The following is an 18152-nucleotide window of genomic DNA, read 5'->3' as shown; positions in this document are numbered from 1 at the left end:
CACAAAATCATCCGTTGCCCAGTACTGGCATCAGCATGCATGGCAAGGTGAGCCAAGTGACCGGCCAGCCAGCTGTCCCCCACTTCTCCCCACCACCTTCAATTCCTCCTTTGTACCTGTGTCGATGGGCTTCGGGACGGCTTCGGGACGGTCGCTCAGCTCTCCTTGCCACGCCTGCTGAAAGAATCCTCGCACCTTAGTTTTGTTCGAAGCCACCACCCCCCTTGATGAAACTAAGGTGCGAGGATTCTTTCAGCACCCAAACGCCACTTTCTACCTGGAAAAGCTCACCGGAAGCACTTTTTCATCAAAACAAGATGGCGGCACCCAGCAAACCAGCGGCCCTGTAGAAATTGTTCCACGGACCGGTACCGGTCTGGGGACCGGTGGTTGGGGACCCCTGATATAAAGAACTACTACTTTCTTCTTATGTTGTGATAAGAAGATATATAGTTTCCAATTTGGGGGTATTCCAATAATTTATTGTGTTGGTTTTTTTTACTGTAATATGAATCTCTTGTAAACAAATTATGTCCAACTTTAAGTTTTCTAAGTTTAATATAAAACCTTTTCCTTTTTATATCCGAATTCAGTCTAGTTATATTAATTGACAACAATTTTATTTCTTCTTCCATAATTTTACTTATAAATAGTTTTTGTTGTTCCAGTCACTCTTATCTCTCTCTGTTCTTTTGCTCTTGCCCATTCTCTCTTTGCTATTTCCTCTGATTCTCTTTTATCTCCCCCCTCCCGGTATATCTCTCTCTCCTGTAGCTTCCTCTTGTTGTCTATTCTCTTTTCCCCCACTTATTACCATTCCCTCTTGTGGTCCAAAACAGTGATTGTAAAATTGTTCTGCTTTTTCTATGGAGTCTAATCTATGTCTTTGCTCCATCAAGTCACCAATATTCCCTCCGGTATCAGCCATCTGAAGTTTACTCCATTCTGAATAAGCTGTTTAGTAAAACAAAAAACTGATATTCCCTTCTTATCTCTCTTACTCTTCTAGGAATCTTTTTTATAACTACTATTTTTTTCTCTTTATATTTTATAGGTTCATCCCTTGCTCTTTGTAATATCTCTGTTTTTATTGCTTTTTTGGTGAACCTTACATGTACCTATCTGGGAAGTCTATTTCTTGTCACAACTCTAAATATTTCATCCATTTTGGCAAATACCTTTTCTTTGGCTATCACTAAAGCATTTGCTAGCAGCTCTGCTATTATTCCTGCCAAATTTTCTCCCTTTTCTTCTTCAGTGTTCTGAAAATGTAAGTAATAATTGGCCCGCTCTATCTCTAATAATATTATTGTTCTCTCTTGATTTTTATCTGCCAATATAAGATTGTGATCGACCTCTTCCACTCTTTTCTCTGTTCAGCTTTCTCTTCCATTTTCTGGATGAGTTGTTCATTTTTAGCCATTGTTGTTGAAAGTCTTCTGTTTTGTCCTATACTTTCCCTATCCTTTCCTTGAGGTCTTCATGCATAACTTGGAGAACTTTCATCTCTGTCTTCATTGTGTTCATCTTTACTTGCTGCAACATCACATCCAACTATCTTTGACTTGCTGAACTAGATGTTGCTGCTGCTGAGGATGGCACAGAAGTTCTTCATTTTGTGGTCCATTAATTGTAATTGTGGTTTAGTTGTAATCCCAGAGACATGTGATTATAATCCACAAAGACAAGGTGATGAAACTATTATTTATTATCCAAGGGGAAGATGAAAGTGAAAGTAAAATTGTAATTCAAGAGTTATTAAGTTGGGCAATATCAGCACTTTTGTTTTACATGCTTGTTAAAGCAAGGCCTTGTCTAACACATGACCTTTTGATGCTATCATAATCAAAAGGCTTTCATTTTGATAAATCTTTGTTTGTATTCTTTTTCACAGGTGACTCATTGGCACAGTCCTTACTTCTTTGCCTATTTTCCTACTGCCAACTCTTTCCCAGCTCTTTTGGGTGATATGTTATCTGGGGGCATAGGATGCATTGGATTTTCATGGGTAAGTTACATGTAGGCATGAAAGAACTAATTCCTAGCAGGTACAATTACTACATGTGCCTTTATATTTCAAAAGTATTAGATATTATGGATTTTTGAAGATATTTTCTTCACTCAGAAGCCACAACTTCTACATAGTAGCTACATGGCTTTCAACGGTTTAGTTTTCACTGAAATTATTAGATTATGAGAAAGCTCTACAAGTTCAATACAGCACTTCAACTTATGAACACAACTAAGTTCAACATTTATACTGCTAAGTGAAATATTTGTTAGCTGAGTTTTGCTCCATTTTATGACTTTTCTTTCCCATTTGTCACTGTAATTCTAAAATTAGTAGTACAGTTGATAGATGAAGCTAGTTTCTCCAATGACTTTGCTTGTCAGAAGGTTGCAAAAAATGATTACATGATCTTGGGACACTGCAACCTTTATAAATGTGAGTCAGTTATCAAACATACAAATGTAAATCATGTGACCATGGGGATGCAGCAATCATCATAAGTGTGAAAAATGGTCATAAGTCACTTTTTTCAGTGCCATTGTAACTCCGAACAATCACTAAATGAACTGTTGCAAATTGATGATTACTTGTATAAAGATAGGGTTTAACATAAAGATAGGGTTTAACATAAAGATATAAAGATTACCAGTAGAGAAGTTGTGGCATACTCAGAAGCAGGGGTGGGATTCTACCAGTTCACACCTATTCGCTAGAACCGGTTGTTAACATTCTAAGCAGTTCAGAGAACTGGTTGTTAGAAGAAATTACTGGCCTAATCCTATAAGGAAGGCAGGAAGGAAACATTCTGGTGTTGCTTATAGAAACTGCCTCTCCGCTAACCCTTATTACATTCTTGGCAGGACTAGACTTCCTGACTCAGGACTTCCTGACTCAGGCTGGTACTTTGCTTGTGTGAAGTGAACATTCAAAGTTACAATGGCACTGAAAAAAGTGAATTATGACCATTTTTCATACTTAGGCCTGTTGCAGCATCCCCACAGTCATGAGAGACCAGGCAAGGAGATTTGTGCCTTGATGTGAGTGATATTGAGTTGGCCACACCCAACCAATAATATGACCACCAAGCTATGTCCACCCAGTCACATGACCACCAAGCCACGCTCACCACCTAAGCCACAGCCACAGAACCGGTTGTTAAAAATTTGAATCCTACCCCTGCTCAGAAGGACATATTTCCCTCTCTCCACTCACTCGCCCTTTCTCTCTCTGTGTGTGTTTGTGTGAACATATACATAGGTACTAAGGGATGATTCAAATTTTGGCCCGCTTTTATCTACAGTTTAAAATTTTATGAGGAGAATGAGTTAATATACCTGTCATACATAGTAGTTACTCAAATGGATCATTAATTATCTCTTTTTTCACTCACAAATTATGCAACATTCTGAATTACACTTGCAGCTCCCATGCTATATTGCTTTTCTATTCTGTGCACTCTTCTGAAATGTGTAAATATCTAAAGAAACCACTAGAGACTTTTCTTTCCTTTTTACCATGTTTTCCCATTCTAGGCATCAAGCCCAGCTTGCACCGAATTGGAAACAGTCATGCTGGATTGGCTAGGAAAGATGATCAATTTGCCTCCACAATTTCTGGCTGAGAAGGATGGAGAAGGAGGAGGGGTAATCCAGGTAATTTAGAATATTTGCTACTGAATTTGATCTATATTGTATCTAAAGTGGATAAAATACTACGGTACTGTCATATTATTTCTTTTTGAAGATAATAGTGTCATTTTTTTTTCTATTTCTAATTCAATTCCCCGAATATTTCAGAAAACAAAATGATTACACAAAGTGAAAAAAAAAGATCTAAAGATATTTGGGGTAAATCCAAATTTTGCAGTGATGGAGAAAAAATTATCCAGAAAAAATATATTAAAGGGAATGTCAGAAGTCCAGTGGCTATTTGGGAGGAAATGAAATCCAAGTCAGATAGAAAATGGAATAAAGAATGTAGAAAAGGAAAATAAAAGACATATCTGGGACCACAAATAGGAATATTTTAAGGATAAGTCTACATCAACATTATTTCAGATATCAACTTTATTTCATATAGTTCTCTGGATTGCAGGTATACCTGAGTATGTGTAAATTAGGAATGGGGAAACAATGGCTGAGCCATGGTTTTTAAGTTCCTTCATCAGTTGTTATTCTGGATTGATTGACAAGAGGTGTAATTTGTCAACATATGGAGGGTCTTAAGTTCCATACTACTAATTCAGTGTTAAATGCACTTCGGTTTATTGAAATCTGTGGGATAAAATTCTGTGTTAGATTATGACTTAAATTCTTAAATCCTTCTAAATTTAGCAATTCAGTTCAACAGTCTGCTAAATTATCATGAAGGAAGTAGTTTGGTATCCACTGTTTAAAATGAATTTGTGGAAGTTTGCATTATGATTTTTTTCTTCTGTTTAATCCTGTCTGGTTATTGGAGTTTGCCTGGAGGAGTTGTAATCTTGGCAATATTTTTCAAAAACGGTTTGTCATTGCTTCCTTCCTAGTGCCCAATAGAAAAATAGCAACCCCACACTGGAGCCACTTATAGATTCCTACACTGTGAATTTGATAAATAAGTGTGTGCATCTTTATATTTTTTTCATGCCAGCTGAAGTTTTAGAATGTTGTATTTTAAAAAAGTTATAAATGAGCCTTACCAGACCTTGTATCTTCTATCGAAATATTCAGAAATATTTCCTTTAGCTTTACATTATAGTGCCATGTATTCATACGTTATATTTATAAAATCTTGCAAAAGTGTGTTTTGTGCTGATGACATGGGACATTTATATCTGTTTATTAACTCATTTTTAGTGACAACACATGATTGCCAGTGATTGTGGATGCTGTTTTCATTGATTATCTTTAGGACAGAAGGAAAATTGTTTAAGGCCTCTCCTGCTATTACCAGGGAGGAAGCAATTTGTGCAGATGGTTTTCTTTTTGCACAGTGATAATAACAGTGATAGAAACAGGAAAGGACATGTGAAACATAGGTTTTATATTAAAACTGCCAATCTTTCCTATATTTAAAACCAAATGATTATTTGCAGTATCTGCTTATGAAAATTGGTGCTTAATTACAGCTGAAAGGACAAATCAATATGAAATCATTGTGTGCTACTTCAAATGCGCCGCTCGAAACAATTAAAGATGAAAGAAACTGTCTTATTCGGCAATATATATATGTCGGCTTTTGAGTCTGTTCACCATAGTAACCTCTATTTGTACAGAAAAATGAAATCAACTGTGCTGTTAGCATTTATGTCATTTTAAAAAGCAGTTTCTCATCAGAGCCTTCCACTGATTATTTTTGTTCTGTCATTTTATTAGGGGTACATCCATCCATATTTAGAATGCAAACCCTGTTCATTTTAGTTAGAATGATTTAGAAAGGTGAAATCAGATGGATTCTGCCATTAATTTAAACAAGATTACTCTAAACTATTGCTTCTGCCTCTTTGCTGTTGTTTTTTTCTGGACTGTCTAGGAGCACTTTCACATAAATGCATTTACAGCCTGTTGAAATCTAAAGCAAGCATGGATGACACACTGTATTGTATACATTTGTGTAAGAAAAAGGGAATTCTTACCCTGATTAGACCAGCAAGATTGTCTGGCATTGTGTCATTCTCAGTACCATCAATTATATTGTATAAGCAATATCAATGCAGTGGATGCTCCTTATTAATTTAGGATAATTGTTACTGGATTCTCTTGTCCAACATGTCCAATTTTCCATCACAGGGAACTGCCAGTGAAGCTACCTTGGTTGCCATGCTGGCAGCTCGAACCAAAGCGATTCATCGTATTCAGTTAGACAATGAAAATTTGACTCAAGGAGAAATCATTAGTCGACTGGTAGCTTATACTTCTGATCAAGTGAGTACATTATTCCCTGCATTACTGTAGGTATGGAAATAAAATTATATGTAGTACTCATGCAGCATAGATTAAAATTTCATAAAGATGTTATGTCTTTTATTTTCAGGTTGATTTTTGATCCTTCTCAATAATGCAGGTAGCTGACAGACTAGCAATAAATTTTGACAAGCAATAAATTTTGACAAGCAATAAATTTTGATAAAAATACATTTTGATAAAAATACATTTTGATAAATATACATTTTGATAAAAGAAAGAAGCAGCAGCAGCACAAACTGAATCATGTCCTGAATCAATACTGGAGAACTGTGGCATTTACAGTTGATCCTTGGTGAGCTTTGGAGGCCAAAAGCAGCAAGAAACAAACATCTTTCTGCTTTGAAAACACTTTTTTTGGTCTGATTTGGATTCTGGAGCTGTTTCTGTCTTTTCCGTCCCACAAATACTACTTTTCTTTAATGTCACAGACTATCTGTGTCATACCATCTACGACATTTTTATAAGACGACTAACTTGCTTAAATAATCCTCCTGCTCCTGCTCTTCCTCCTCCTGAACTTGAACTTGAGAGTGTAGATATATATTTTACATTTAACTGTAATTTTGGATTTGACATAATAAATTGACATTGCAGAAGTAGTATTCATGCAATTTTTTTCTTCGCGACAGTTCTAACACCTGGTGAGTACAACCATAAATCCACACTAGATCTAATTCTGTTAACCAAATATAGCTTTCTTCCACCCGAGACACTGCAATTATCAGAATACCTCAGCTATCAGGTCTCAGTTAAGCAATCTTATTTCTCTTCTGACATTTTATTGGGACTGATTCATCTATATAGGTGCTAGGACTTGTGAACTCCAATAAGAATAGTTTCAGTAAGTGAAATCAGTGTAAATGATGTGAACTAAAGTTCACTTTAGCTGGATTGTGTCTTCAATTCTTTAAAAGATTTATGGACTGAAATGGCATCAATTCCTCTGGGGATGACCACTGAGACCTGAATTAAGGAAATGCAGCTGTCTTGGGCATTATCAACCATGATATGCTGAGTAGCTTGCAATGGTGGACAGAGAAAGCACCATTTTACTTTCCATTACTTCCTGATAGGGAACTTTCAATAACTAGTTATGGATAGCAATCAAACTTATGTCCAGAATTACATGGGGTACTTTAAAGTTCACTTTTCTGCCCCATATTATTTAATATCTTCATAAAAGATTATGTTTGAGTTCATGGAAAAGTAGCATATGTTTATGTTAACCATCTGTGCATACAATAAAGATGCATTGAATATCTTCACTCAGGGTCTCAGAGCTGTTAAAGAGTTGATGGGATGGAACAAGTTCAGACTGAATCTCAGCAGGACAAACGTACCCACTCATTCAGAAATTATTTGGTTCATTGCTTGCTCTAATATGTGCTCTAGACAAGGTCACCTTCTCTTTGAGGAACAGATTCACTTATGATCTGGGGCTTCATTTGCTTATTCAACATATGGATTCAGTGACTATGGCAATCTTTCCCCATCTTTGGCTAATGCAGCCACAATGAATAGACAGCGCTGACCATGATTATTCTGCTTAATTCTAGATTGGATTATCATGATGTGCTGTACTTGGATGTGCCTTTGAAGATAATCTAATTCAGCATGACTATTGATGGGGAAAACTACAACTGCCATCAATTATACCTGTGCTTTGAATGCTGGATTGGCTTGCCTTCAGAAGCTGTGGGTGCTTCATCACTGGAGGGTTTTAAAAAGAGACTGGACAGCCATTTGTCTGAAATGGTGTAGGATCTCCTGTTGGAGCAGGGAGTTGGGCTAGAAGGCCCCTTCCAACTCTGTTATTATACTAAAATGCAAACAGATTATGTAAAATAAAATCTGAAATTTCAGAGGGAGAAAACATTTTGCACACGCTTATTAAAATCCAATAGTCACTAATAATAAAATATCTGTTGGAAGGGACCTTGATGGTCTTCTAGTCCAACTAGAGCAGGAGGCCCTCTATCATATGCCCATATTCAGGATAGGTTGAAGATTCAACTTCAGATGAAAAGCATTTGAGTCTAGCTAATACTGTGGTATTGCTGGCACAATAATGGGATTTCAAATCTATAGAGTTGCTCTTTATCGAGAATACATGGCCGACCATGTTTTAAATGAAGAAGGAATGCTTTACCCTCCTGCCCCTTGGAAGTTCGAGGAGAAAGCATGAGAAAGGCCTTTTCTAGGGCTGCCCTGTTCTAAAGAACAATGTGCCAGACAAGATTTTGGATTGCTTTTTTCTACTTTGCTTATGGGAGTGGAACCATTTTCATCATTTTGCTTACTCTTTTCTTCCCTCTTTCCAGAGTTGCAACATCTTTTTTATATTGTGATGAGCAAAACTGGAGGCAGTATTCTATTTGTGGTCTTACCAAGGCCTTATAAACAGAGGTGGTATTCAACCGGTTCGCACCTATTCGGGTGAACCGGAAGTGGTTATTTGGTGTGGGTCACCAAAGCGGTGGCAATCCCTGGCTGGCTAGGCACCCAACCCAGTCGCCCGGTCAATCACTTGCCCCAATTGCTCTCTTAGCTTTCCCCATGTCCTCTTTCTCCCTGGGGGAGGGGAAGGAAGAAAGGCATGGACACTGCAAGTATCGCTTTCCCCTTGTGAGTTAAAGTGCCTGGAGTGAGAAGGAGTGCGGTCTGACAAAGGGGGTGGGGGAATCCACTCCAGCCTTGGAGAAATTTAAAGGAGCTGCTTCAAAATGCATGTCTATTAAGCTACAAAAGTGCTCCATGTGTCTCTGTGTGTGTATGAGAGAGAGAGAGAGAGAGAGAGAGAGAGAAGAGAGGAAGGGAGAGAGAGAGAGAGAAAACTCTGTGCTATTATTTTTAATTGTTCCATTATTTATCATGTGTTAATATTTTACACTGTCCCTACACCTAGAGTGATTTTTCTGCCTTTCTTTTGCCCAGGGCTACCACATATTTTTCAGGGTTTACATGCATTCAATGTCAATAGTCCAGAGCATAAAATACACATGTGTTTAACAAAAATTTAAAGGGACTTTGGAGGTCTTCTAGTCCAACCCCCAGCTCAGGCAAGAAAACTGAGGATGCCAAACTCTGAGTAGAGATCCTGGGAAAGGTGTCAGAATTACAGAATAACACCTAGAAGGGACCTTGGGGTGAACCCTATACCGTTTCAGAGAAATGGCTGTCCAGTCTTTTGTTAAAAACTTCCAGTGATTGACCACCCAGAACTTCTGGAGACAGGCAGTTCCATTGGTTAATTGTTCTCACTCACAGGAAGTTTCTCCTTAGTTTTAGGTTGCTTCTCTCTTTGTTCAGTTTCCCTCCATTGCTTCTTGTTTGCATTCTGCTTCTTTGGAAAATACATTGTCCCCCTTTCTTTGTGGCAGACCCTTAAAAGCCTGTTGCCTATCACACTCTTGAGTAAAGCATGTGATCCATTTCCTCCTTTCAGTGGTCCATGAAAGATAATCAAGTCAAAAAAGGTGTACAACATTTTTACAGAACTATAGATAAGTTGAGGCTGGGTGACAAGGAATGGCTGGGAGAGGAGGGGCCAGGTGAGACACCCCTTGATGTAAGTGACATTGAGTTGGCCATGCCCACCGAGTCACATGACCACCAAGCACACCCACACAGTCACATGACCATCAAGCCATGCCCACCCAGTCACATGACCACCAAACCATGCCCACAGAAGCGGTAGTAAAAATTTTTTGAATCCCACCACTGCTTATAAAGCAGTAATTACATTTACATGATCTTGATTCTATCCTTCTGTTAATGCAGCCTAGGGTTTGATTGGCATTTTGGGCTGCTGCCAAAGACTCATATTTCAGTGATTATCCACTTGGACTCCAAGATCCCTTTCACAGATTTTGCTGCAGAGCAGAATCTAATCTGTACATGTTCATGTGTTTTTATTGCCTAAGTACAAAACTTTACTTTTCTTTACATTGAATTTCATTTTGTTAGATAGGGCCCAGGGTTCAAGTTAAATGAATTTTATTTTATTACAGTCCCTAAATTCAAATGAAGGTCACTTGCAAAGTACTGAACATTAAAGATGAAGACATCTCAGAAATATTACAAAAATTATAGCAAAAAATTGAGTGTAATATCTTTATTTATATATTGCTGAAACTTTCACGTTGCTCTGTTTGCAACCTTCAGCTAGGTGAAATGGTGCACAATAGGACAATTTTTGCATCAACTTTCCTCAAATGAGTTAATTTTAAAAATGCCCCCAAAATCGTGGGCATTTAATCCTGTAGTGTGAGTGACATGCTGCAAGGGTCAGGGAGGATGTGTGCGGATGAATGAATAATAGGTAAGTAAATATTTCTGAAAGTAATTATAATAAATAAAATAATTACTCTTTCTAATGTATATATTTTTGCATGAAAATCTCAACTATGATAGCTTCAAAAAAAATAAGCTCTAATGCTCAAAGTTACAAAAAAAGGTGTATTTATGCCAGCTTTTTTCTTATTTTTTAGCATCCTTGAACTTTCCAAGTATATAAAAAAAATAGTTTGCATTGTGTTTGCATTGTGAATTCAGTTTAATTAAAATTGTAATTTCTGAACATAAAAGAGAACTGCATCATAGTTATGCACTTACAGTTTTCTTCAAAAAAACGAATGGGGAAAATCACCTGCAAAAGTGCATCTATTAGGAAAATACATATTTGCTACGCAACTTGAATGTCAGGGGTTTTTGTTTTTTTTTGTCTGCACAAGGATTTGCTGTAAGATATCTTTGACCTTTTAAAGTAGTCTGTGAAGCAAGAATCAAACAAAGGGTGGGGTGGGGTGGTGAGTGAGAAGGCAACCTAAGGAGAAAAATGAGGTCTGACAAGGAAGCAGCTTCCTGGAACAAATGTCAAATAATTCAAGCATATGTTTCATCCTCTTTCACTCCAAAGTTTTTTTTAGGACAACAACAATGATAATTTATTTTTTGGTAGGGTCATTAAGAAATATAAATATCTAAGTTCACATACTTGTTTTTGAACTAATTGTATACATTATATTTCATTTACTTTAATGTTTTTATATATAGTGCTTTACTCTTGCATTTGGAAAGCAGTTTTTGGATCAAGATCATGCTACTATAATCCAGAGAAGATTTTAGTACTCAGGTTTATCCGTCAGATTCTACTTTCCAATTCTTATTTTACAATAATGCCATGAGGAATTGAATTTTAAAACTATATTTTAAGTTAACCCTGAATTTCTTAACATCTTGTTTCCTTCTCATTAAGTGACATGTCTTCACATGAATTATGTTTAACTGAAGTAGTATATTTCTGTTCTAAAAAGAAATATACCTAGAAAAGAACATAGATTCAGTATTGTATAGCAATAGATGAGTATTCTTGAAAAGATAACACATTACATTATTTGAAGAAATTATACTCAATAATTAAGAGTAACACTTTTTTTCTCATATAGAAACATTCTTACAAATTCTGATATTTGAAACATAGAGTATGATTTACTAGAACTTGTAGTTCATCAATTGTACTGTGCTTTCTATTATTCAATTATTTATTGAATGGTATAATAGAGTAAATTTTATTTTATGTTACAATTGATAAAGATTTGCATAAGTAACATTATAATTACCAAATAACAAAAGTATAGGACTGGGCATATTTGTTGCTGTTTATTACTTTGCATTTACACCAGCAAGATTTGATTATATTGTCTAGTAATTGTAAAATATTTTTGAGTACATAATTGATATGCAATTTAAATTTTAGAATAAACTATATTCTACTTCATGCAGGCTCATTCATCAGTTGAAAAGGATGTCTTGATTGCTGGAGTGAAAATTAAACAAGTTCCCACAGATGATTCATTTTCTGTCCGTGGATCAACTCTAAGAAAAGTGATAGATGAAGACAAAGCTGCTGGTCTTATCCCATTCTTTGTGAGTACTAATATCCCAATTTTTGTTAATATCTTTGGAGTAAGCATACAAATAAGATTACCAGTTGTTAATTAATCTGCTGGTCTATGTTTTAAATTATAGTTACTATGTTCAGCCATAATATCTATAGTAAACACTTTTTGGTAATTTCATGGACATGGATATTTTTGGCAATATGAAGTTAGTTTACTACTGCCTTCTTTTAGGATATTTTTCAACCTCCCAGTCTACCCAAAACTTCTATATTTTTCAGATTTCTCATCCATTTAAGTGTGAAGCTATTTGCAATAATTGCTGGAGATAATTATTCCCAAAGGAAAAAGAAGGTAGCTAGTTCAAAACTGGCAGTCCAATATGTATTTATTTTTTTGTTAGTTGAGTTGATCTTTTAATTACAACTGATACAAAATGGGATGGGACGGCCAGTGATCAGAGGTGGTATTCAGCAGGTTCTGACCAGTTCTGGAGAGTCGGTAGTGGAAATTTTGAGTAGTTCAGAGAACCAGCAAATATAATCTCTGACTGAAGATTTTACAGTATCCTTCTCCTGCCATGCTCACCAAGCCACACCCACAGAACCAGTAGTAAAAAAAATTGAATCCCACCACTGCGATATTTGGGTGAACATACTGCTTTGGAAGCTACATTGGTTACTTCCAGATACAATTCAAGGTGCTTGTTGCCATTTTTAAGGCCTAATAGGGCTCCAGATCTAGTTAGTTTTGAGACTACTTTCTCCTATATTAATATATCTATCTCCCTCTAAATCCTGTCTAACTGAGGATGACAGCAGGAGCTAAGAAATGGTTGTTTCCCCAATGCTTCCATCTTGCTTTAGAACTTAGTCTAATCTATGGATATTTCCCTTTTGATGTCTTCCCTCCTGAATTTCAAAAGAGTACTGAAGACTTGACTTTTTCCGTCTAGCTTAAGCATTTCTTCTTAAGGAGAAAGAAACATGGTCTGGCTGTCTTCTAACTAGTAGTTTAGAAATAGGTAAACTGATAGTTGGTATTTTGACATCTTCATTATAACACATCAAATAAATTAAAGCTGGAACCCTATTTATAATTATTTACAACATGCCTTGTTAACCACAGTGTCATCTTGTTAATCTACCATATATTCTGAGAAACAATTTTAATAGAACTTGCTTCTTCGGATAGGGTTAAAGGCTGCCCTAGGAAAGTGATTATGGTTGCAAGGCTTATAGACAGAGGTACCTTCAAGGTATGGTCAGAAAGCCAAGTTGGCTGCCATTTGATCATCAAACATAAAAATGATTGGAACTTTGATTTCACTGGCTACTATATTGACTTTTTTAAAACCTTGTCTGAAAATACCCTATACTGCTTTCCCAAACTGCTAATATTTCTTAATGTTTTAATGGCTCGAAATTATTTTTCAAAGCACTGAACTAACCTTATTAACTCATTACTGGGTTTTGGGAGCCATAAAAGGTTTCAAGGGTGGTATTGAATGTGATTACATGTCCCTGCCTTGGTGTATGAGCTTCCTAGCATTTTAAATATAAATAAATAATTGAACATTTTTATGATCTGTTTTCTTGCTTTCCTGCAATTGCCTGTTCACTTAATGGCCACAAAAATACGTGTCTGGTAGGGCTTTGTTATATTAATCATCCTCATCTTTCCATTCTTTTTTCTTTTACAGCAATTTAAGAAGTTTCTCTGTGGTTTTTAGAGTTGTGATACTACAACATTTCTTCTGAATATATCTGATCCTGTTCTTAGCTAAATACTAAACTTACCTGATTGATTATGGTCATAGTGTTATACAAGTGACTGCTTTGTTTACAAAATAAGAGCAACACTGCTGTATTTAAAGATGGAAAGTCTGGAGTGGCCTGTAAGCTGTCTGAACAATTTTCAAGGGAGACAATATGTCCCTGCTCCAAATGTGATTATACTGTTGTAATGGAGATTTCAAATTGGGTTAAATGCAGTATTAGATCTCCTTCACAAACACACCAGCTGCTGTTGCCATCTTTTGAGACTTGAAATAAGGAGATTTCAGATTGCTTATGAGAGGCATTCATAACAATGATACAGCAGAGTTATATCACAGGATGACATCTCCTTCTATAATAGCAAAACGCCTGAATGGATTACTGGGATTTATAAATCTCTGCGCGTAAATGATACTAGGACACAGAGAATGAGATGCTATATCTTTAATCTAACCATCAGTTCTACAATGAGTATTTGCTATGGCTTTTATTATCCAGAGATACATATCCTGGTAACAACTAATATGCTTAGTCATTATGCTGCCATGCAGAGATGGCAAAATATGCACAGTCTTAATTATGAAGCTTCTTATCTGTAAAGTTACTATGGGAGGAGAAAAGCAATAACTGTGGGCCATTGAAGTTAGTTAGTAAGCTGCTATTTATAGCTTTTATACTTACACTGAATAAAAAATGTTATGAGAAGAAGTCGTGATAAGTGAACCCTTTTTCTTTAACTGGATTGACTTTGTAGCTTTATTTTAATAATTGGATCAGTTGTACATGCCTGAGGCAACCTAGGAAAATACATTTGAACTTGGATCCTTTACAGAAACAGTAAAACTGTTTTCAACATTTCCAGAAGCCAAAATTAATGAAGCTGTTGAGCATTCTGTATTCTGTGCACTGTGCTTTTGGCTGGTGACAATATTTATCATAAAATTTTAAGTCCCACGGTCATTCCAAACTACTGCTTTTGGTAACTTTGCATCAAAAGGAGAGAACCAACCCAGAACTAAGGATAAATTTCCTGTCAGTGAGAACAATTAACCAGTGGAACAGCTTGCCTCAGGAAATTGTGGGTGCTCCATAACTGGAAATTTTAAAGAAAAGACTTTATAGCCATTTGTGCTAAAAAAATGATACAGGGTCTCTTGTTTGAGCAGAGTGTTAGATTAGAAGACCTTCCAATTCTGTTATTCTGGTATGTTATTATTTACAAAGAGACTTCCTGAAGGACCTCATATGTATGCAGATCTCCTTTACCAGGAAAAAAATGATAGAAAATATATTATATAAAACTAAAAATACAAGTTGATATCAAGAAATAAAAGTACAAAGTTAAAATTATCTATAATCAAACTTACCATGTACTAGTCATCTAAAAATAAAGGTCTCTCCTATCCAGTCGTGTCTGACTCTCGTGGGTGATGCTCATTCTCTTTTCTTAGCCAAGGGAGCCAGCATTATCCAAATACATTTTTGTGGTCATGTGGCCAGCAGGACTATAGGCCAAAGGACAGAATACTGTAACCTTCTCACCAACATGGTACATATTTATCTACAAGGATCTTCAAACTTGGCAAGTTTAAGACTTGTGGACTTCAACTCCCAGAATTCCTGAGTTAATATGCTTGGAGGAGAAATTCTGGGAGTTAAAGTCCACAAGTCTTAAATCTGTCAAGTTTGAAGACCCCTGATCTACAAGCTTTTGCATGCTTTTGAACTTTTAGGTGGGCAGAAGGTACTATATTTAAACATTTTTGAAACTGTTTTGTGTCTTTGATAAAGTATGCCTGCATAATCATAGAACACTCTAAAAATGGCTGCATGAAATTAGATTACCTACTTTGTGCCAATTGTGAATATACTGAAAGTTATGTTTGTGGGTTGTGTATTATCATCACGTTAAATGCTATTTTTAAAATGTCTATTTTTGGTTTTTTTGGATTTGCAGTTGTGTGCAACTCTTGGAACAACAACATGCTGCTCCTTTGACAATCTGCTAGAACTGGGTCCTATTTGTAAGTTGACAAGTGATTGTTTTATCTGAACACTGAAAATCTGCTTTTAGTGTGTCTGTCATTTTGCATTAAGCCATTTAGTGGATTTTGAGTAAGAGACCTCCTCAGCAGAAAAACCTGCACAATTTCATTAGACAAATATTTTTTGGCATCATTTCTAAAGTTAGTTGAATTTTTTAGCTAGGAAAAATGTAATTTACTCATTTATACACCACCTAATCTCAAATCAATTTCAATATTTTAGTACTTACATATAAACATTAAAAAGCATATATGAAAATCAGAAGTGTAAAATTGTTAGAACTCTAGATGTCCAGACAAAAAAGATCAGTACTCCTCTCCCTCCTAAACTGGGAGGACAATGGCCTCACATCTTAACAGCAGTTTGTTCCATGAACAAATGTTCCATTAAGAAAAAAAATGCCATTGATGTAACATGTATCTATGATGAAGCCGGCAAAAGACTACAGAAAATCTGTAGGAAACTGTGCAGGCGCAGGCCATGCCAGGGGTGGGATTCTACCGGTTTGGACCAGTTCTATAGAACCGGTTGTTATGATTCTGCACAGTTCGGAGAACTGGCAAATTGCACCACTGGGCTGAGAGCAGAGCTGAAACTTCCTTAGGACTATTTTTCAGTGCAGACTCAGGTAGCAGAGGGCAGAAAGATAAGTGAATCTGTGATTCTGTGAACAACTCAATCTGCCTGCCTGCTTTACCTCATTTGGGGTAAAAGTTGCTCTTTCTTTAAGTAAAAAATTCAATATTTACATAAATATTTACAATATTTACATACAAGCCACGCTCAGTCAGCAAGCCATGCCTACCCAGTCACGTGACCACCAAGCCATACCCACAAATTAGGGCGTGCCTACCGAACCGGTTGTTAAGAAATTTGAATCCCACCCCTGGGCCACGTTGTAGATATCCTGAGTCTTATACCCCAAAGAGAGAATTTTGAATTGAACATGGAAAGTAAGAGACAAATAGAGGAGCTGTTTCAACACAAGTGTGATGTAAACCCTCCAAGCTGTCACATTCTTGGTTAGTTACAATTCTTCTTCAAGGGATGTCCTATAATGAAGTCTTGGGTAGTTTGTGTCAGGTTTCTTTCTTTATCTGTTCTCTCTCAGCTGATTTGTTAACCGAAGCTAATAAAAAATTCTCTTTATCCAAGCAATGCTTGATCCAGGAAGATTATGACCAGAAATCAGACTGGCAGGGCAAGCCACTAGAATACAAACTGAGAACAAATTACTCTTTACTAGCACTGGTGTTGTTACCTAGTTTGAATAATGAAACATCTGCAAGAAAACAGTTAAACTCAGAGAACATCAAGGACTCCTTTCAACCCTGAGCTACAAATATTCTTCTTTATTGATTATTTGGACATCAGTATGATTCTCTCCAGGTATTGCCTGAATGCCCCTATATCTACCTGCATAATGATATTTTATAGAAATGACCAGTGGTCAAGGAAAAGGGGATAATACACAGTGATGCACAAGAATGAATGCACATTGAAAGATGAAAGATGCACAAGAAACTAACAAAAACATTAAAAAAAACAATTGAAGAATGAGGATTCCTATCTAGAACAGCAGCATCAGAAGATGAGGTGTGATTTAATGCCTTTCTTTTTGGTCATTCGCTGAATATTACGTATGATGTGCAAAGTATTGAACACAATGGACCCTCATCATGTATATTTCTTTCATATAATCTTTTCTCTAAGTGGTAAATTACAGCTACTGTTTATCATTCTATTCTTGTTAGGCAGTCTTGGAACACTATATAGTTTTTACAATTGTAATTTAAACTTTCACATTCTTCTTTTTCATCACATTAGGAAACTGTGTTTTGAAATTTTATCAAAGTCTGTATATACCTATAGCATTTATTGAACTTACTTTTATTACAAATATTTAGCAAGTTCATACACTTAATACACAATAAGGAAAACAATATAAAATTAAAACATGAATACTGGTGATGCTTGACTTATGATCACAACTGAGCCTAAATTTTCTGTTGCTAAGCAAGACAGTTGTTAAGTGAATTTTGCCCCATTTTATGTTCTTTCTTGACATAATTGTTAACTGAACCACTGCAGTTATTAAGTTAGTAACATAGCTGTTAAATAATCTGGTTTCCTCGTTGACTTTGCTTGTCAGAAAGCTGCATGATCATGTGACTCTGGAACACTGTAATTATCTATAAATATGAGCCATTTTGCCAAGTATCCAAATTTTAATCACATGATCCTGGGGATGCTACAAAGGATCTTAAGCATGAAAAATGATCACAGGTTACTTTTTCAGTGCCGTTATAACTTTGAACAGTCACTAAATGAATAGTTGTAAGTTGAGAATAACAACAAAATATAAAATGCCTACTTTCTTCCTATTGGTTAAGGTTGTGATTATCTCCTGCCTGAGAAGGTTTTGGTTTAACTGTGCTTTAGAACTAAGTCTTCTAGAGTTGGATTCTTA

The 18152-nt window shown here is 36.1% G+C and overlaps 1 protein-coding gene across 4 annotated transcripts in view; it reads left to right on the top strand.

Annotated features, from left to right (window-relative positions):
- Positions 1-18152, top strand: part of DDC (dopa decarboxylase) — a 104141-nt gene that overhangs the window by 53671 nt on the left and 32318 nt on the right. For all 4 annotated transcript variants that reach the window (XM_026702337.2, XM_087916083.1, XM_087916080.1 and 1 more), the window contains exons 3-7: positions 1895-2008; positions 3544-3663; positions 5782-5916; positions 11743-11886; positions 15594-15660. In XM_026702337.2, the coding sequence (XP_026558122.1) occupies positions 1895-2008; positions 3544-3663; positions 5782-5916; positions 11743-11886; positions 15594-15660 (580 nt within the window). The remainder of the gene's footprint in view (positions 1-1894; positions 2009-3543; positions 3664-5781; positions 5917-11742; positions 11887-15593; positions 15661-18152) is intronic.

This window comes from Pseudonaja textilis, chromosome Z, assembly GCF_049901715.1.
Source record: "Pseudonaja textilis isolate UNSWEBS1 chromosome Z, rPseTex1.2, whole genome shotgun sequence".
Lineage (NCBI taxonomy): Eukaryota > Metazoa > Chordata > Lepidosauria > Squamata > Elapidae > Pseudonaja > Pseudonaja textilis.
The sequence above is the reverse complement of the archived record's forward strand: the minus strand, read 5'-3'. Positions and strand labels throughout refer to the sequence as shown.